The sequence below is a fragment of the Onychomys torridus genome, chromosome 18 (genome assembly GCF_903995425.1).
Source record: "Onychomys torridus chromosome 18, mOncTor1.1, whole genome shotgun sequence".
In the NCBI taxonomy this organism is placed as follows: Eukaryota; Metazoa; Chordata; class Mammalia; order Rodentia; family Cricetidae; genus Onychomys; species Onychomys torridus.
The window spans coordinates 33,053,838-33,075,582 of NC_050460.1; the positions used below are offsets into that span (position 1 = coordinate 33,053,838).

The 21,745-nt window shown below is 47.6% G+C and overlaps 1 protein-coding gene across 2 annotated transcripts in view; it reads right to left on the minus strand.

Moving 5' to 3' along the window:
• Aff3 (AF4/FMR2 family member 3) overlaps positions 1-21,745 on the minus strand; it is a 472,213-nt gene that overhangs the window by 20,799 nt on the left and 429,669 nt on the right. For both annotated transcript variants that reach the window (XM_036167292.1, XM_036167290.1), the window contains exons 12-16: positions 20,812-20,989; positions 12,271-13,386; positions 9,180-9,304; positions 6,305-6,506; positions 2,511-2,638 (exon numbers count right to left, since the gene is read on the minus strand). In XM_036167292.1, coding sequence (XP_036023185.1) covers positions 2,511-2,638; positions 6,305-6,506; positions 9,180-9,304; positions 12,271-13,386; positions 20,812-20,989 — 1,749 coding nt within the window. The remainder of the gene's footprint in view (positions 1-2,510; positions 2,639-6,304; positions 6,507-9,179; positions 9,305-12,270; positions 13,387-20,811; positions 20,990-21,745) is intronic.

Consider the following 21,745-nt stretch of genomic DNA (forward strand, 5'->3'; position numbering starts at 1 on the left):
GGCCATTCTCATGGAGACATTTGCTTAATTGAGTTTTCCTCTCCCCAGGAGTGTCAAGTTGAAGCAAATTATGGCAGAAGGGAAGGGAGAAAAGTGGGGTGGGAGAGAGGGCAGGAAGGAGGAAGAGGAGGAAACGAAGGGTGGGGAGAGAGTGGGAAGCGGAGGAGTTGTGACCACAGCAGTCAGTAGTCACAGCAGTGGTCCGGTTCACGTGCTGCTCTCCCGACTCTGCAGATAACTGAGAACGAACCCATGTGACATCCTAGCTGCTGCCCTGTACCTGATGCTTACTATAGAGCAGCTAGGCATGGAAGACATTGGCATATGTCAGGTGACTTTAACCTTTTGAGGGACAGAGATTTTCATGGCTTAATGGAAGAGACAATGTTGGTTCTTTGCCTTTTGGGTTTTAAGAATCTTCCCACAGCTTCCTTAGATCAGTGGCTGTTTTAGTTTCATGTTTATGTCACTATTAGAGATTTCAAATCATTTGGGGCAAGTGGTCACACCTCTCCAGGTAAAAGGCATGTAAGAGTATTTTTCCATTTCATTGTACCATATCCCCAACAGAACAAACACTCCCAGCACAGGCAACAGCCAGAATTACAAATCTCGCCAACAGGCAGAGCCTCTCTATTGGTACAGGCAAGGAACACAATGAGAAACATTTCTTCCTAGAAAAAGTTCAAGAAGCTTCAGATTGGCTACAATTGTTGAGTCGCTGCTCTGATTTAGGTCTTCAGTTTTGAACACTGGAGAAATCACCGAATTTATTTTCTCGTGAATTCTTGCTTCTTTCTTATCTTTATCATGTGCCCCAAACCAGATACCAGAGATGTTTGGTATTTTGAGCATCCCAATGTCTAATACGTCTGTTACTAGTTATGACACCCAAACACAAATTGCACAATGATCTGAAATATTACTCTAATTGCCTCTGTTTTCAAAAATGGTTAAAGTTCACAGGGACAATTTCCACCACAAAGTCCTAATGAAGCTATAGTTGACCGCCTGACCAGCCTCCTGCCAGCACATGAGCACCTGCCTTCTGTTCAGCAAAGGGGAAGTGAAAGGAGGTAAGTGATGGAGCAGTTAAGGGAGGGGAGGATTGCATGCCGGGAGTTGGCATGCAGCCACAGTAACCACAGGAAGAGACCTGGGCCTTCTGGCTGTCCACAGAGCTCCCCACATTCAGCTAACTTGGCACCTGTTTCTTAAATGACACAAAGATGTGCATTTGGCTTCCAATCCCCAAACTCTGTGCCCTGGTTAATATCTAAAGTAAAATTAAGACTCAAAAGACTACCGCTCAGTCTGGGAAGCTGATGGAGAAGGGAATAACCAATGGCTATTCTTGGGTGAGGGTGATGGGTGTCAAAGAGTGGGCAGGGGAGTGATCACTCCTGCAGGGTGCCTGGTGCTCCCCAGACACTGCTGCTTACGTGACAGCCCCAAGGAGAGAAGCAAAGCAGTAGTCACTGGTATTATTTTCCTCTCAGAAGGGGCTGGGAGATGTCGAGACCAGTTTGTATTTCGACTTCCAGGGGACTTATGGCTTGTAGCCTGTCTCTGCAGTTGGAATGAAAGCCAGCAGAGGGCAGGAATCTCCTGCACGAGGTTCCCTGAAGACTTCATTTATCCTGCCTCACATGGGTCAGCTAACAACTGAATGCAGGATTCAGGAAGAACTCACACAACCCTACCTCCTCCCTGTAGGTGTTCCTTGACCTGCGTTCTCCCTGGGAGACTAACTGATCTTCAGCATCATTTCAGCCTTTCTGACTGTGATTTTTCAGCTTCCCAAGAGCATGGCTGGACAGTCTTCCTCACCTCCCACTCCTATCTCCTTTTTAGCTAATGATGGGTATGGAAGATGCATTCAGGTTTTAGCAGAAGTGGCCAAAGGATGTCAGGCTGCTTTTCCTACATAAGGCTTGTTTACACTGTTAACAGAGAACCTACATCTTGGGAGAAAACAGCCTTCAGGAGTAAATCACTATTATTCTTTGGCTATTATAGTTTACAAAACCAAAAGTGCTTTTTTTTTCCTGATAGCATAAAATCACCAAAATCCCATAATACATATCCTTAGAAATAAGACGCACTGGAGGGGTTGGAGAGGCAGCTTAGCAGTAAAGGGCATGTTCTGCTCTTGCAGAGGACTTGGGTTTGGTTCCAGTACCCACACTGAGCAGCTAATTGCCTGTAGCTATAGGTGATCCATGAGCACCCATGCTCATGTACACATATCCTGACAGATACATACATAATTTAAAAAGAAACAAGACCTATCAGTGCACGCTGCCTGTTTTCTGAGGTCTTGGGTGTCAACTCCATTAGCCCTGGGGATCCTGTTTATCCAGAGGTGTACACTAAGTTAGAGCTTCCTTTGAGAGGGACATTTAAATGACCATATCACGCAAGGGCAAACAGCCACATCGTAAGTGAGAGGTAACGGTCTTTCCTTCTACTTTCTCTTTCCTCATCGTATTAAGAAGGTCCAAACTTACATGTCATCGAAGATCAGTTTCTGTCTCTTGCAGTCCCTGTGGCCATTGGAACCTGGAGACCATGGCTCAGTCTGTGGCCGTGACTTGGTATGGAGCATGCCATTTTCGGAACTGTTGTGAGCTGCTTTCTAAACAATGAATAACACAAAAGTCACTGAGACACTGATGACCACCTTGCTGAAAGAGCTATTAGATAGAACACCTTTCATCTACAGAATACTGTTTGTTCTATATTAGAAATGATGGTGATTTTGCTTCAATAAAGAAAAAGTAATACAGGCTGTGTATTCTTTACTCAAAATACTGGGGACAAGTGATTGAATATTTAGGGGATGGGACCCAGGTCTAAGTATGAAACTCATCTGTGTTTCTCCTTATACATATAATAATTATATATACATTAAAGCAATTATATGTAATATACTTTAACACAGTTTTGTTGGAGAAGAGAAAAGAGATGGAATCCTAGATGGGTAAGAACAAGCTGAAAAGGCCCTAGATGAGGCAGAATTAAGATGAGAGAATTAATATAGAACTTAAGAGGAAGCAATAGATAAACAGAGAGAAATCAGGCAAGAAAGGAGCTAGGCATAAGAACAGAACTGAAGCTGTGTAGATAGGATGTTATGCCAGAGGAATTAAAGCAAGTGGACTATTAAAAACAAACAAACAAACAAACAAACAACAGTTTTGTGATTCTTTTTGACTCCGACCTATCATAGGGATCAGGTGTGGTGTTCATCAAGTTTCAGGTGTGGGAGCCCTTTAGATTAGGGGTGCCCAGCTTGTAAATGTCTAGGTCTCAAGCTGAGGACTTCTGCACCTGTGGTCAAAAGATGTTCTCACAATAATATCAAAAGGGAGGTCTTACGCTTCCTTCACAAATCGGAAGCTGAGACTAGGCAGGTTAGGCAACTTCTCAAGTTCTACTAGTAACCAAGGGTGGGGGCCCTGGAGCGAGGGCTTGGGTTTTATTTTCCCAATTTACACATATGCCAGAATCATCTGGAGACCTGGTCAAACAGATTGCTGGTTTAGCTTCTGTTTTAGTAGATCTAGGGAAGAGCTTAGGGAATCTGCATTATTTCTTCTTCTCTTCTCCCTCCACACCCCTCCAGATAAGGTTTTGATATGTCACTCAGGCTGACTCTGAACTGTCTCAGAATGCTAGGATTGCAGGTATGTGCTATCACACTCCCTGTGAGAATCTGTATTTCGATCTCACTCTCAGATGGTGCCCCAAGCCAAGCTTTCACCACTGCCTCACTATAACATCCCTCCCAAGAGCTGCCTTCACATCAGAAATGGACTGCTTCTCTGGCACTATCTGTGAAAAATAGAGTGCAAAGAAATGATTTAAAATATCCGAAAAAGGTCCTACCACTACCGAGGTTACAAAGCACCCACTGTGGGCTGACACATGGGCCAGGGAGCGTGTGTCTGCTCATAAAACACAAACTATTCCCTCTGAAGTAACTGAACATATGCATAAATGCATTTTTAGGTATGGGTCAATTTCATGCACAATATTTAAAAGATTAGAGTCTGTTGTACATGACCAAGAAGACCGAATGCTTAATTTCTAAAATTGTTCTTCAAATACTTAGAATGGTGTCTGCTTAACTCTCTATAAAAGGGGAAAAGCCAGGAGCATGGCCGTGGTAGCCTCAAAGGCTGGCCTCTGTGTTCTCTGTCACTCAGACTCATGGGCTGGTGCTGATTTTGACATCATGTTTGACCTCTGACATCATGTTTCTTGTGCCTGGAATGTCACTGTGACTTGCCCTGCCTTTGAGAGATTGTCCACTGGGGGAATTTAGGGCTTGTGGGTCAAATCTGGCCCTTTCTGTGAGTGAACATTTACTGGGAACCAGTTGTGCCTGTGTCTTTAAACAGTGTCCACACCTGGGTCCTCCCTATAATGAAGACCATTATAATCAGTAGGTGGGATGAGCTGGTGCTGACCACAGAATCATCATGCATTTACTATCTGACCTTTGGTACTGGCAGGGAGTGGAGGCCAGGGATGCTTCTTGGGACCCTACAGTGCACAGGACTGTCCCGACCATGAGTGGTTACACAGCCCCAAATGCAACAGTGCTGAGAAGCCCTGCATCACAGAAGAAGTTTGCTGCTCCTGGTACCAATCAAACCTCTCAGGCCGGACAGTGGTGGCACACGCCTGTAATCCCAGCACTCAGGAGGCAGAGGCAGGTGGATCTCTGTGAGTTTGAGGCCAGCCTGGTCTATAGAGCTAGTCCAGGACAGGCTCCAAAAGCTACAGGGAAACCCTGTCTTGAAAAACAAAAAAACAAAACAAAACAAGATAACAACAAATCAAACCTCTCTGAGTCAAACGCCAGGTCACCGTGAGCATGTTTGGCAGTGATTAGGGGTGTAATTATGGATGTATAGGACTCCCTGTTCCATGCTCTCTCCCTAGTTGGGTTCACAGCTCACAGTGATGCAGAGGCGAATCTGCTGAGCGGTCACCACATGAGCTTAGCACGGTGCCTGGCCTAGGACAAGTACCTGCTCAGAAAGCATCTACTAGGTGAAGGAGTAAGTGAAATAAGTAAACGGTTCTGCTTCTCAGCACACACAGATGACCACGATGTAAGGCTATGAAGGCAAAGAAGACTTTTGTTTTGTTTTAAAACCTGAGTAGATAGCTTTACACCCCATGTTTCTCTAGTGGAGTCTTTCTGAATTCTTCCTGCCCAGGACTGAAGATAATTGCTTCTACTTGTGGGTGCACAGAAAGGTGTGCTCTGGAGATGTGCTAAGACGCAGGCTCCTACAGAGCCTTCCGCCAGCTTTCTTGCATCTTAAATCCATGGGGAAAATGCTAAGTACTGGTCCCTGCCTAGGATCTTTCTCTGCATAGCCCCCCCCCCCTTTTTTTTTTCTCAAGACAAGAGTTTCTCTCTGTAGCCCTGGCTGTCCTGGAACTGGTTCTATAGACCATGCTGGCCTTGAACTCAGAGATCTGCCTGCCTGTGCCTGGAGCGCTAGGATTAAAGGTGTGTGCCACCGCCTGGAGCATAGTCCTGTTCTTAAGTCTTCTCTCTTTCTCTCTAGTCTCACAGAACCTTGCTGGTTTTGACAGGCACAGTGACCTGGGTAAACTCAGGTAGTGCATCTGGAATTATAGAATACCTCAGGGAGATGCTGCTTTCCCAGACCAGTGAAAGAATGTGGAGGAACTAAATGTCAGTGGTATCTAGAAGGGCTGGAATAAAGAAAGGGCTCAGAGAGATTAAGCAACTGGCCCAAGATCACATGGAAGCTAAAAGACCTATAGCCCAACCCAGGGGAATATTAGAACCACACTAGAATGGATGGGTAAAGGTAGAGTTAGAAATCTCTGATTTTGGCCATTCCACTGGTAGACAAGAGTGGGTTGAGAGCCCTGTAATGTTAGCATGGGCTTCAGCTCCAAATATATGTGAGTCATGCATGGGTAGGACATTTTGCCAGCACAGAAACTGGCTGGTTTAAAACTCCCAATTTCCTTTGTCCAATGGTGTTACTCTGGGGTCTAAAAAAATTCCAAGAGACTTCATAAGCAGAAGGGGCTTGGAATTTCCACTGGGCAGGCTACTTCCTTCATATTCCATGGGGAGAGAGGAGGAGGAAGACCTTTCCTCCACTAGATCTCCCTAGAACATGCCTTCAGGGGCTCTGCATGGGACCTCCAGCATGAGTGTAAAGTGTGCTCAGCCAGGGACAGAGTGGTGGGCTAACCCAGACTTTCCCGCCAGTTTCCTTAGAAAAGCAAGGCATTGACAAACCGTGAGGTCTCCAGCATGTGGCTGCAGCTGGCTGTCAGCTTTAGGCTTTTTGTTGGAGGAGGCAGAGGTCAACATCCCATTGCCATGTGGGCGGCTGGAAGAAGTCAGGTCCTCGCTGGAGTATTTGTGTTTACACGCATCAGAGAGTGGCGAAGTGGGGGACCGGAGCGTTTTCTCACTTTTGTTTATTGGTATTGCCAAGCTAAAAAGAGAAATAGTTAAACAGAGTATCGCAGTCGGCCCAAGAAAAAAGGCCATGTTTCTCGCCCGACCCAACCTCCCATTTAAAACCTGGTGGTGGCAGGAAGACGTTTCTTGAGAATTATTAGGGCAGAAGTGACTTTATGCCATGGGGAGCACAGGAAACAACGAACACATCTCATGCATTGTTCCTTTAGTCCATCAGGATACACAGTCATCTTGAGTTTCTGCCACCACAAGACTATGAGGAGTAACATGTCCACACTTCTGAATCTTTCATCTAGGTATCTACAGACTCTGAACAAACACGCTTTTCCTCACAGGTGTGAACCCCTTGGGAAGGTCTATCAACAGTCAACAACAGTAACCAAGCTCTTAGAGGGCACTGGCCAGCATCTGAGCTGGTAAGATACAGTCACAGAACGGCAGGGTGACTCCAAGGCCCGAAGCCCCCTACCAACAGCTGAGGTTTTGAATTCACCAGACACTGAGCAGAATAAACACAGAACTGGTACCTGAAATCACAGTTTCTGACCCTTAGCTCTTACATTTACCTTAAGGACTACTGTCTATTCTTAAACAGAATTTCTCCAACATCAACCATTAGAGAACAGGTTCACTTATATTAAAGTCTTACAGTGATGGCGAAGCTTGTTGCTAGGGATCCATGCGTTTTGCATTAGGAAAAAGAATCATTTGTGGAGGATATGTTATCCTGAAATAGAGTCAATCACTGCTAACTAAAGAATCATGTAGAGTCACCTAATACAGTTTACAAACAACAACTACAACAGGACAGTAAAACCAACGCAAATTTAGTTGTGACTTGTGGGGTCACAATGGGTTAATTGTATATGTTGGTTATCAGAGCAAACAAGCCATTAAAGTCACTTCAAAAAGCAATTTCCTTAGCTGGTAGTCACAGTGGGAATCTCAAGCACTGGCCTCCTAAGCAAGCAGCAAAGTTTTTAACATCATGCAAATAGGTACACGTGGAGACAGAATATCTGGTTCCCAAAGCACTGAGTGACATGTTAGAGACAGCTGTTCTGGATGAACCGAAAGCTCTGTCTACTGAACGGAAGGATGCCGTTGTTAGGGATAGTTGAGAAAAGCCTAAAAGCAATTATTTCTGGACGTCTGAGTGAAAGAAGAGCTGCCTCTAAGTATTTTACATCCTTTATGTGTGATGAAAAACAAATGATGACATTAGATATGATCATGGCGATGCATGACTGTGGCTTCTTCATTCTTGCTAGTTTCCACTCTCTGCAGAGCCTCCCAGTGGGGCCCCGGCTCCGTGTTCTCCGGCGGCGGTGGGAAAGCCGGCAGTAAGATCACAGTTTCCGAGGTGCACAGACCACCTTCCCCAGAAAGAACTCTGTACCCTTTCAATCACACGGTGTCATCGCTGAGCGTCCGCAAAACAAGCAGACCTGGGAAGGCTCTGCCAGACAGTCGGGAGAGCTTTGATTTGAGGTCCATGAATTTGGGTGGCAAGAGAGTTCCCCTCATCTCTCACTGGGACATTTCCTCCAGTTACAAGCAAGGGCAAGGCTGAGAAAAATGGGAAAGCTGGAGTCATCTGAGCAAGACAGATCCACGCTTGTGTCTTAGTGGAAACCACGGGTATTTTCTTGTCATGCTACAGTTGTTTCAGACGCCTCGAAGTATCATTTGTGCCCATTGCTAGGCAGTACTTACGAGTGTCACTAGATAGGAAGGTTATTTAATGCACCGAGAAATGCACAAAGGACACACTATACATTCAAGAGAGAACTACTCTGGGGGCAAGGCCCCTTCATTCCCATTTCCCCAGTCCTTGGGAATGCAGAGGACTGGGGAAGCCCCGAGGATCTGCTCCCTCCTGTGCAGGCTTTCAGCAGCATCCTCAAGGTGATCCCCGCAGCACTGTGGACCGTGTGCTTCTGCTCTCCAGGTGCCTCTTCGACTTTCAGGGCTGCTCTCCATCTTTTCCCAACCTTTCAGTTTACATTTTTATGTGCTGTGCAGAACCATTCATCTCCCTTAAAAAACCCTGGGTGTACAGTCGGGGAGAGTGAGAAGTGTCTCAGCAGAGGAAAAGCGGGGTCTGGGCCGAGGTGCTTCTAAATGAAAAAGCCTCTATGACTGATGCTAAGCTACTTGCTTTAATGAATGCCTGGGACCTTGCCTTGCTGGAGGGCCATTTATCACAGAGGGAGGTGGTGTGTGGTGGCCTGGTGCTGCTCCTTCAGGAGTCACTGGGTGGCGGTTTGACCTTGGAAGCACAGATCCTTTCTAAGCTCACAACCTGCCTACACCCAAGAGCTTAGGTGTAATTTAATCTTAGGTTCTTATGTGCTTAGCAGCTACTATTAAAATATTGTCTTGCAAGGTCTGGTGATCAAGTTTTGGGGGAAAGAGACATCTTTGGGAGTCCAGAGCTCAGAGCTGTGTGTGTTTGGTCACTGGTCTCTGGTTACAGGTAAGGGCCTGATGCAACTATGGGAAACAGAGCAGGAGGCTCACGTTAGATATCATTGTATATCTTGGGTTAATTTGAGGGAAGCAGGCCTGCAGACAGACTGGAGCAATCAGAAGGATCCTCTATTTCCTCCACACAGCATGTGACTTCAGATCCAGTGCCCCTCCCGCTCACTTCTACCTTTGGAGCGGGGGAGAACAGGCTTACCTGTTGATGTTCATGTTGCAGTGGCTCCCCGACAAGGTGTTATTAGTAGAGGCGGCCAGGCGTGAAGTACCCTCCTTCTCTCCCTGGGCCTTCTTCATCTCCCTGTAGTCATCTTCGTTGTCACACTGGGTGGTAATAAGCAGAAGCTAATCAACTTTGGACTCTGAGGGGTGCCAGTGAGCTGCAGGGCACTGCCAGTCACCTAGCAAGGCCTCTTGGGAGCTGTCTTCACCTATCTCCTCTAGAGAATGAGCCAACAGCAAAGCCCCTGGCAAAGGTGTTATGGCACCCAGGGAACAAGGAGCACATGTGTTGGGTTTAGTATGGACGGCTTAGTAAAGGGAAAGACATCCTGTCGTGATCAAAACTTGGATGGTGAATGCTAAGTGTTCAGCTCTGCACAGCAGATGTGGTCTGAATTACACTGTGGCATCCTATCACTCATCTCTACCTCTTGGTATTGGAATAAAACATACGAAGTGTGCTCTGTCCACGCTCATTGGAGCAACAATGGTGGGAAACCCCAGCCTTTAGTGAACACCAAGCCGAGGCGGCTGCCTGGTGAGCTTTACTTCTGGCTTGTAGTTTCCAGCCCCAAACATCTTCAGGGTCCTTTTGATAGGACAGGACTTGGCTTGGGTTCTTGCTACACAGATGTGTTTGACTCTACTGTGTCAGGGTACACTGGAAATACACTCCCTAAAGAGTTACTTCTGGGGAGACAATGAGAGCCGTCTCCAGTGTGGGATCCTCAGGGCTGTATGGGGTGTTTTCCAGGAGCATTAAAGACAAAGGGAACTTGGCTCTTTTTAGCTAGGATTGTGTCTCACAGCCTCTGCCGAGGGGGGGTCCTTGAAGCTCATGTTGTTATAGTGGCCCCATGAAGGGTCCAAAGCAAACTGTAAGTCCTTGGATCTCAGTTAGGGAGCGTCAGCAGGGTGAGATCCAGCTGCGTTGGTCCGTGTAGGGAGTCTGATTAGTTATTTGCCCTTTCCAACCTTCCTATGGAGAATGGGGGGCATAGGGGTCGCAATGTTCTCTACTGAATGGGAAGGCAGTCCCCCTGTTCTTGGCACACAGGCAATTGGCACAACTGACTCTGCAAGGTAAAGGCACCTGCTGCGGAGCCGGATGACCTGAGTTCAATTCCTAGGACCCACAAGGTGGAGGGAGAGAACTGATTATCCCAAGTCTGTCCTCTGACCTCTACATGTGTGCACTGTGGCATATGCATGAGTGTACACACACACACACACACACACACACACACACACACACACACAGATACAAAACACTGAAAAAAGGCCTTTGTATATGTCTCAATGGAAGTAGCTGCCTTTGATGATCCTTCTTTCCCAATGTTCAAATTCGATTGTGTAGAAATAAGCTGTTCAGTGTTACTATGTGAAGAAACACATTCTGTGCCTTTATAGTAAATTACCTTGCTGGTAATAAAGATGACTGTCACCAGGAAGAGACCATGCCTTTGACATATACCTTTCCAAAATGAGGACTATCTTCATCGTGACCAGGAAAATTGCCTAATAAACATTACTTCCAAGTCACCTCATTTAGTGTGTGTGTATGCATATGCATGCCTCGGTGGGAGTCACAGGACAACTTCCGGGAGTTTGCTTTCTCCTTATGGTGGTGAGTCTGGGACTGAACTCAGGCCATCTGAATTGCACCACCCAAGAGCCAAAACTTGTTGAGTCATTTTGCCCGCCCACAGCTATTAATCAAGGAATTGAAACAGCTGTAAAACCCATATGTGCAGACTCTCTCTTTTTGTTGTTGACAGAACAGATTGCCCTTTGGACTCTGGCGCCCAGCAACTGCCTGGGTCCATTTCGACTGACATGATCTTGGACAAGTCCCTTTAGGCTCTCTCAGCTTCATTTTTCTCACCCTTGAAATGTGCAGGACAAAATAAAGCTGTAAGGACTAAATGCTTAAACATGTATGAAGTATTCAGCAGCATCCTTCTCAGGGACTTTTGTATGTAGTAACGGCTGTTAGCAATGATGGCATTTCAAACTATCCCTGAGTACCGCAACCTTTGGTTTGTCACTAACTGCTTTTGCTTTGTGGTCCAGATTAGTGTGTGTGTGTGTGTGTGTGTGCGTGCGCGCGCACGTGCATGGGGAGGCCAGAGTTTGACTTCAGGTGCTATCCATCTTGTTTTAGGAAACAAGATCTTTTACTAGGAACTAGGGCACTGGACAATGTCCCAGGGGCCTGCCTGTCCCCACCTCTCCAGCGCTGGGATTATAAGCATGAACCTCCCTGCTTTTTACAGGGGTTCTGGGAATCAAACTCGGGTCCTCCAGTTTGCTCGGCAAGCACTTTACCAATGGAGCTATCTCATCAACCCTCCAAAGGAGTTTTGAATGGAAGGGATTGTTAGAAGTCCTCACATTTGGCTTGATGAAGGAAGGAATCCCCAATTTGGAAACCTTCAAAGCTGGCTGTGTCCTTGAGTCACTGCAGAGGCCGCCCTGGCTCTCCCATTCTAGAGATCTGCATCTGTCAATCCATGCCTCACCTGTGCAGCCTGTTCATTCCTCAGGTGCCACTCCACCCAAAGACTGCTGTGTCTACAAACATCCTTCCTCCTCAGACTGTGATTCCCAGCCCTCTTCCACCATGAAGCTCTTCCTCGGCACTACTGGAAGCAAGAACAGCCAGCTCTGATGCCACTGGCTGATGACCTCAAGGACACTGGACTTCGTTTTCCACTTCAGTCACAGCCTTAAATGCTGTGAGGCCTTTTGGTGGAGGAGTGACCCCACTATCAACATTATCCTGTCCATCTCAGCAAAAAAATGGGGTTCTCCATACATACGTTCAGTCTCCCCTGTGCCTGACCTCCAGCCTGTATAATGAATGATTTCTTCAGGTCAGGGGGCAGTGCTTAAGTATCCACAACTATATGGATATAGTGGCAGTACTTCCATACATCGTTATATATGTATATCAATTACTGATGCAATTGTTGGAGGATAGATACACAGGGCAGCCACCTGCAGCCATGGCCAGCAGCTTGTCTATGGTCTACCCCTCAGGCCTCCCGACTCTAGCCCTCTCCTACCTTGCGTTTCCTCTTGGATTTTGGCAACGTCTTTTCAGCAGGTATGTCCAATGCATGGCTGGCTGGGGCACTATCAGTGTCCTTGGCTGCAGGAGCACTCAAGATCCCAGGCTCCTGGGACAGGTGTTCTGGGATCCGGGACAGGAGGGTCAGGTCAATTTTGACCCAGAGAGACCTGACCTCATCACTGTCCTTGAGCGGAGAAAGCAGTTCATTGCGGCCAAAAGGAACCAGCGTGTAGAACTGTTCCTCTAGCTCCTTGGCAATGTCACTGGTGGTCCTGGCGTTGATGGAGCCCACGGGAGCCCGGGAGGTGCTGCTGTTGCTGTTGCTGCTGGCGGCCTCAGCCTTCAGCCGCGGCTCGTTCCCAGTGGTGGTCTGAGCCTTGGACAGGGCGTACTCCTCTGGCTCCGACTCCAGGTCCGAATCCGAGGAGGAAGAGGAAGATGAAGATTCTGTCTCAATAAACTCCTTGGACTTCGGGACGATTCTGCTCAGGCCCCGCGTGCGCCTTTTCTCACAGGTCACCGAGGAGCGCAGCTCCTTGCGGTGGCTTGTCCTGCTGTTCCCGCAGGGCCTGGTTTTGGGAGGCTCTGGGGGCCCCACCACACTAGACCCCAGCGTGTCTGTGGCCACGGGCTCCTCTGGCCGGTGGCAGTTGGCACTGTCCCCAGCCAAGGTTCTCTCGGTGCGCCGGGTGGGCTTCTTGCCCGCTGATCTCCGGGTGGGCGCGGGTGCGCTCTCCGTGGGCGCGCTGGGCACTGGGGGTGGCGGGGCGGCTGCGGTCACAGCCACCGCGGCGGCGGCGGAGGTGGCAGCGGCGGTGGCGGCGGCGGGTGGGGACTTTTGCTTCACACTTTTGCTGCCAGGGGCCTTGTTTGCGGTCCTAGGCCGCTGCTCCTCCTTGCAGGCAGTCTTGAGGTCCTTGTCTCTCAGGCTGGCTTGGCAGATCTCAGGAAGTTTCCCGCAGCCCTGCCCTTCATCTTTCACGGGCGTGTAGTATTGATTCCTTTCGGGGCCGTGACTTTCATTTTGGATCAGAAGAGGCGGCTTGTGAGGATTAACTTTGTTTAGCCATTTATCCAGCTGCCACTTGTTGGAGGACGCAGGTTCGGCCTGAAAACAGAAAACCCGGGACAGACAAAGCAGCTTTTACAATAGGCTCGCTTAAAAGGGGCCCTGGCTGTTCTGATCTTGACATTCTCTACAACTGAATGGTCTGGCCACAAACCGGAAGATGAAGACCAGGTCTACGGGGCAGCCCTCTGCTGGTACAGAGGATGCCCAGCTGGCACGCGGTATCCATGAAGCAGATTCCAGTCCGCTGAATCAAACAGCAGTGTGCGTCCCTAGAACTCCTGGGTATGTGACAGTTAGTTATGTGTATGCAGATGCATCATTCCACACATATTTGTTCACAGACACCTAATTTTGAGATTAAATTTGAGATTTGGTGGATTTAACCGGGAAATAAAACTGCAAGGCCCTGAGCACTAAAACCTCTTTTTTTTTTTTTTTCTTTTTACATGTCACCTTTGGGAGAACCTGTGGACCCAGAACCAACCCCCCATTAGAATGTAACTTATATGGAGAAGGCAAGCAGGCCACCGGTGTAAGACAAAAGCAGCGTCATTGGGAGGGCGGCTCACTGGCAGCAGAGAACACCATTTTCAAATGGCCCTGGCGTGCCCTGGATGCCTTGGCAGCCTGCCTGACTCCACCCTCTGCCTGCTTCTGCCATTTCTTCTGCCATGGTCTGCTAGAAATGTCTGGACACCGATGCCATCAGCCACCATTCCTGGAGGCCACTTCGCTAACTTAGAGCAAACCATGGGAGTCAGTTTTTAAACTCCGACCTACAGATCAGCTCATGTAGAGGGTGCAGGGAATGTTCTGAAACAGAACAGGAAGGGCTGTGTTGATCTCTCCCCCTCCTCCCAAAGAGGTCTGTCGTTTTGAGCGGAGTCTGTAAGGATGTATGTTCCAAACAGGTTAAATAAAAATGATGATTTCTCAGAGAATGTTGATTTCTAGCAAGAGCTCACTTATGTACTACTAGGATTTAATAAAATAAATAGAAAAGGTGTCTTTTGAGAGGCCTGGAACTTCACCCAGAATATTTCCAATTTGTGACTGTGAATGACACAGGGCAACCATTTGAAGAATCAGAGTCATTATTGTCTCTCTATGTGCGCTCTTCTCTCTGGCACCCACTGCCTCAGGGGCCAGACACTAGCCTAGACCAGTGGTTCTCAACCTTCCCAATGCTGAGACCCTTTTATACAGTTTCTCATGTTGTGTCGACCTCCAGCCCATAAAATTATTTTCGTTGCTACTTTTCAACTGTACTTTTGTTACTGTTATGAATCATAATGTAAATATTTGTGTTTTCTGATCGTCTTAGGTGACCCCTGTGAAAAGATCATTCAACCCTAAAGGGGTTGTGACCCACAGGTTGAGAACCTAGATGGCCTAGAACAAGAGTATCTGAGTCAGGTCTATCATCTACCTACCTAGTCATCATTTATCTCTCCTATCATTCTATCTATCTATCTATCTATCCATCTATCCACCCACCTACCTATCTACCTACCTATGCATCTATCCATCCATCCATCTACTTACATATCATCTATCTATCATCTGTCTGTCTGTCTGTCTATCTATCTATCTATCTATGTATCTATCCATCTATCTACTTACCTATCATCTATCTGACTGTCTATCTATCATCTATCTATCTATCTATCTATCTATCTATCTATCTATCTATCCATCCATCCATCCTCCATCTGCTTATCTACCTATCAGTTATCTATCACTGTGATGGTACACTGGGCCTTGCACATGCTAGGCAAACAATGACACCCATGATCTCCACTTCCAGCCTCTTAGCTTTGTGTTTCAAACTTGTTGGTCATGAACCCAGAGGCAGAATCAGTCAGGTTCTTTTATGTGAGAGAAAAAAGTTTGTAACATAAGAAATTCTAAGATCCTCCTTGGCATATCTAGATTTATTTTTCAACAATGAGGTGCATATTGAGAGCAGAGCTTGGGGCTCTGAGTGGGCCAGGAGAGGGCTGTGTCTGAGACACTAGGTTGGTAGACTGGCCTGCAGCAGTTGAGGGCACACACAGCTCAGGGAGATGGGAAGCTTCTGATAACACCAGGGGGTGGAGCCAGCAGGAACTGGCCACTTCCTCATATGGTGCCCACCAATCACAGCTGTGCTGGGGAGCAGGGACATCCTGCTGGTCGTCTTAATAGATGAGATCAACTGAGTCTCCTTTATTCCCAATGCTTGGGGCCAGGACTTCTTCAGACTTTATGTTATTTTTGGATATGGGACTATCTGTATATAATTATGAGATCATTTAGAGATGGAAGCCAAATCTAAATGTAAAAGTCATTAAACTTCAGACATAACCGATGATGTGTGTGATGTGTATACATGCCTTAAGTGTGTTTCTGTACACACCACAGCATGCATGTGGAGGTCAGAGACGACCTCAGGTGTCAGTCTCTTCTTCTACCTTGTTGGAGGCAAGGTCTCTGCTGTCTGCTGCTGCCCATGGCTAGTTGGCTAGCCAGATTCCTTCTATGGATTTCCCTGTGTCTTTTTCCCATGTCTCTGCAGAAGGCCTAGGATTTCAGACATGAGCTACCACACCTGCCTTTATGGGGTTCTCAGCTCCTCACCCTTGTGCAGCAAGCACTTTACTTACAGAGTTATCTTCCAGCCCCTTGATGGCAAGACTTTCTGCTTTTTTGTGGCTTCCCCAGAGAAAGGGAAGAAGAGAAGCTTGAAGAGGATGCCTGGCTTAGACTGCTATGGCAGCAAGTGGGAAGATAAGGGACACAGAACAGCTTCTTTCCAATGGGGCTCCTGCACCTTCCGAAGAGCATATGAAAGCTATTTTTAGTTTCTTTTTGAGACAGAATCTGGCTGGCCTTGAACTTAGTAAGCAGCCATGAATGGCCTTGAACTTCTGACCCCCCTTTCTTCCACCTCCCAAGGGCTGGGATTACCAGTGTGAACTATCACACTGGGTTTACATAACCCTGGGGATTGAACTCAGGGCCTCATGTATGCTAGGCAATTGGCCTACCAATTGAGCTGCAGCTCCAGCCCCCTGAAAGCTAAGTTGATGACAACCATCCATGGGTCTCCTCTAAATGTTATGCTTCAGCATTCCCAAGGAAGCAGTGTGTGGAAGCAGAGGGGCTCTGAAGAACAAATTTGTGTAGCAGAGAGGGCTCAATCACTAGACAGAGCACAGAACTCAGGCTACCCATCGCTGTGTTTGACACCAGGTCCCCCACCCACCCCAGGCTTCCACAGCTCTTGTGTGCTACAACACAGAAGTCTGTTTGTAGCCTAAACACAGCTGCATGTGGGGAGAGTCACGCTGGAACTTTGGAGTGGGACCATTAACGGCGGACTGTAGAATTTCATACACTTAGGATGGGCCCATTGCCAGATGCACTCTAGGGTCATTTTTTCCCCCTTGTACTTCACAGCTGAATGAATCAGTCTGAAGTATCATTTCCAACACATCACTAAATCACATTCCCTTTCTCAAGGGTCTACAATAACCTCCTATTGCCTCTTAGACAAAATCCAAATTCCCAGACTGGCATTCAAGAGCCATCATCTTGGAATCATTTATCATTGCTAGAGCACCTACAATATGCCTCCCACTTTGCATACATCACCCAATTTAATCTTTAGAGATAAGAAATGCTGTCTCTAATTTGTAGATGAGGCTCAGAAAGGCCAAGTGATACACCACGGCTGCACGGTTCCCAGGCTCTGCCAGGTGCACAGAGAGGGTTCTCTGCACTAGCTGCCTTCCCTCCTCCGGTATTCTCTGAGATCCCTCATGAATGGGATCTCATTCTTTTGAGAACGTCAGTCCTGAACCTAAAATGAGAGCTTTTCAGAGGAAACACGAGTCTTGGCAAACAATGTCTGCAGGCCTCTACTGTACCCGACAGCATAGTCTTTCGGTGTTTGTTTCATGGGCATATAACGTGTAGCTTCAATGTGGTCTACATGCCTTTCAGGCTAAGGCCAGGGCTGGAAGCTTGATGGCTATGCTTCTGCTCTCAACAAAACTATTATTCTATCCCTTCCTTTGTCCCTCACGGACTAGGGAGAGTGCTGTAGCTGCAGCTTCCATAGTGGGGGGCGGGGGGAGCATTGTGGTCATGAAAGATCAACAGACATTTACATGATCATATGGAGGGAAAACCCGAGACTTTGGATTCCAGCCCACCACCATGCGCTGGTAATACCCATCCTGAGGTTATCATTGAGGCTTCTGCCCCAGGTTTGTATTTGTTTCCTGGTGGCTTCACTGTGTTCTCTGGATAACCAGAACTCTCTTCCCTGATTAGTCTCCTGTCTGCTTCACACAGAAACTCTCCACAAACATCCCTACTTCATCCTTTACAGCACACACCGCCACGTGGCCCCAACGTGCCTGATTAACACAAGGCTGTGCATTCATTAGCACGAGGAATGTGCTTCACGTTTCTAAAGAGGAATCTGTAGCAGTAGTCTTTTCTAAAGTGTATTTTCTGTCCAGGTACTTCACAAAGATCTGTCACGGTCAGATCCACTAGGAAATGGCCACAACGGGAAATGCAGCTTGCAGGAGCAGTAGCTAGGGTCGGGCGGTATCCAATATCAAGACATGAAGTTAACCTGCTCTATCCAAGAACTATGATGTGACCAGGGTCTTTCTGTAGAGACTCTGGCAACCCTGGGCCAGGGAACCCTGGGTACTGACAATGTGGCAGCTGCATGGAAAGGCAGCCCTGAGAAGCACTGGCATGAGAGAGTATATACCCCATGCCAGGAAAACCCAAGAGAAAGAAATGAGGCTGAGAACAGTCCCAGCATAGGCCAGCCCAGTGGGGATTCACAGCTATGTACATGTTGACAGAGGCTCTTCTGTGCCAGTTCTCCAAAACCTGGCCTGGCCATGCTGGGGCAATCCATATACAATGAAGGGGCTTTCAGCCATCATATCCATGTAGAATGGTTTGTAGGAATCTCAGTGGGGCACAGGGAGTTTTTTAAGCTCTGGCTGAGGGGAGGAAGAATAGAAGGACATCAAAACATGAGTTCTTCCTCTTCCTCTGCTCCTGTGAAAGGATGGTCTGGAAGAGAAGTCAGGGTCAAGGCTATTTGTTCAAGGCGGTGGACGGAGGAGTGTGGCTATGAGGAGCTGGCCTATCACATGAGGCTTGTAATACAGGGCTCCGTGCTGTCTGCCAGGCAGTCAGGGCCAGCCACCTCCAAGAGAAGCAGAATCTTGCTGCTACCTAGCACTGTGGTGTTCATGTACTACAAACCGTGCATTCCTTCAGGCTGTGTGTCTGTGTTAACCTTGGGGGAAGGCTAAGAATCTGACTCGTATCCCAACAAGTACATGCATCATCCCTTGCCAGCAGAAAGGAACTCTGGGTAGTGCAGTTAAGGCATCACTCAGCTTCTGCCTTCCCTCCATAGAGAAGGAAGTGGAAATCCCATCTGCTCTCTAAGAACTTAAACATCCGAGGTCCCCGCTCCTTAGCCAGGAACTGAGATTTTCAGAAAGAAGTGACAAGGGCCTCCACCCACCGCCCAGAATTCCAGGCTTGACAATACTTTCAGAAAGGGCAGTGCTGCTCTCAAGCAAAGCTTGGCAACTCAGGAGGCCTAGGATTCCTGTTTCAGTGTGAAAACAAGACTCATCCCTTGTGATTGTAACCGACAACGTCACAAAGCGACACCTGGACAGGAGGCACGTCATAGACCACGCCTCTTTCCGTTTACCCTCAACCTGGCTCTTGCACTGGCCTGGGATGCAGTCCCTTTCCTTCATCTTCCCTATATCCCTTTTCTTTCCTTTTTCCTGTCTGGTAGTAGAGACTGAAGCTGGGGCTTTGTGCATGCTAGGCAAGTACTCCAGCACGGGCTATAACCCTAGCTCTGTCATGCTTTATAATTCAACAGTCTGGGTTTTTCCAACAAATTACAGTACTAGGAGGACACAAATAAAGCTCAATTACCTCCTGTACTTTATTCTCTTTAATTCCTGTATTTTTCTATTTCAAATAACTCCCATTGGAATGTTAGCTCTGGGCAGACAGGACATTTTCTATCATGTAAACTGTGATATTCCCAAGCCAAGCCAAGTACTATGGCTGATGATCAACGCATATTGATTGGATGAATACTGAATGAATGAATGAATGAATGAATGAAATGGGGGAGGGATAGTGGCTTAGTTTCTGGGAATAGTCAGGGTAAAATAAATAGGTTAGTGTTGCTAAGGCCTTTGATCTTACATCTATCGCTAGAGGCAGATACAGAGACACACAGACATCTGGGCAGACAGGCGGGAACTCTGTGGAAAGGAGAGCAGACACTGGAGAGAAGGCATATTTTAGGATGAACAGGGAGCTTTACCACGATGCAGAAAGGTGCTGGAGAGCAAAGAAGGGTTGTGGGGACATAAAACAAAAGTCTGCACGGGTGTGAGGAACGCTCTGTCAACTTGGAACGGGAAGAGAACTCTTTTCAGGTGTGGCCCAGGTATGACGCGGTGTGCATGCCCTACAAGGTGCTGCCCTTTCACAGCTGGACTTTCATGAGTGTGTCTGCCTTCACGTCTCAGAACCTATTTAGGATCTTGGCCCCTCAGCTGGCATAGAGAGTAGTAGTAAGCAAAGCCTTTACCCCATAGTCCACAGTGATGTCAACTGTTTACACTCAAGAGGAAACAGTTTTAGTCATTATTTAGAAACCAAAGCCTGCCCTATTGGCTCCACAGGCCTGAGGACCTGGTTCTCGGCCCTCACCCAAGAATCTTTGGGCTCTGAATTACTGTTTAATTCCCCCTTTCCACTGAAAGTAGAAACGGCAGTGTTTTTTATTGGTACCTTATAATGTTTTTATACGAGGCACCTAAATCTTCCCCTTAGATACCGATCACAGCTGTAAAAGGTTTCATTATTATTTGTAGGTGGATGCTAATTTTCCCCTTTATATTTTCACAAAGAAAACACAGTAAGGGAGGTTTTATTAATATTTATAGCCCTTGTTCTTCTGATCCGTGACAAACGGCAGAAAGGTAGAATTCTAAGCATGCCCAATGCATAAAACTCTCTGGCCTGTGATTTATGGGTGGTCACACTTGCCCAGCGACAAACTTCTCTGCCTGGTTATTGCCTGGGATGACCCTGAGGGGGAGACCCCAGCCATGGGTTATTTCCTGTCAGTGATGTTTATAGCATGTGTGGAAATTTCTGGAAGCCGAACAGAGATTTTTAGACAGTAAAAGCTGATGCTCTGTATTTGAAAGGAAGCAATGTCATCGGGAGACAGAGAGGAGGGGACACAGCGGGGAACAGAGCAGAGCCCCACAGCCCAACAGCTTGTTCCAGGCTGGGGGACAGCAGGACGGTGGGTAGGCAGGCAGGAGGAAAGCTGGGGCTGGGGACTTGCTGGCCTTGGAGGCCTAGCCTGAGCCTGCAGCTGCTGCCTACCTCGGGGCTGGAGCAGTGCGGAGGCTTGCTGCTCTCACTGGAGCTGCTCTCCGTCTCCGAGTCCGATCCGGAGCTGCTTTCCGAGTCGCTGGAAGAGCTGCTGCTGCTGCCGCTGCCGCTGCTGCTGCCCTTGCTGGACGGCACGGAACCTCTGCAGTTGGCCTGCTGGACCACGGAGCTGCCAGACCACCAGGCCCCCCAGGAAGGAAAGGGAAAGAAAGCCAGATGAGCAAACAGGAAACACCAGCAGGCTGCCATCCTAGCGAAGGCAAGGGGAGGCACAGACTACACACATCTGTCAACCAGGACCTGGACTCATTAGGGCAAACCATCAAGGCCGAAAGCAGTCAAAACCAGACAACATCAGACCCAGAAATAGACTCGGAATGAACAGTCCCTTTGGTCACTGGTTAGATGTGTGGCTACTTCAGAAGAAGGTGTTATGCCAGCCTCGTTCTTAGTTCAATGTCGCCGCTGTTCTGAGAATTTTTTTTTTCCAAATGCATCTCTGATTCTAAACACCTACACAAATTCAAGAAAACCCCAAAACCTCAAAATATTTCGCAAACGGTCAAAAATAACTTTATCTTTGTTTTAGAGGGAAATGTCAGATGGCAAGGAGGCTACTGCCAGGAAGACCCACAGGGGTCTGCTGTCTCATGGCCTGCTGGAAGCGTCCACAGAATTTGGGACTGTCAAAAGCTCAATGGCTTGCTTCATTCCATTCTTTTTTCTCACTGTGGAGTCTAGTGATGTAGTTGTCATGGATGCTGGCACGGTGTGTGAACAGTAGCCTTTGACTCCTTCAGGAAAGAACTGATGATCCTTCACAAACATGTTTATATAGTCTACATTTAAAAACATCACCCCCCTAGAACAGTGGTTCTTACAGGAACGGCATCTCCAGCTGACACCCAACAATTACACATGTGCT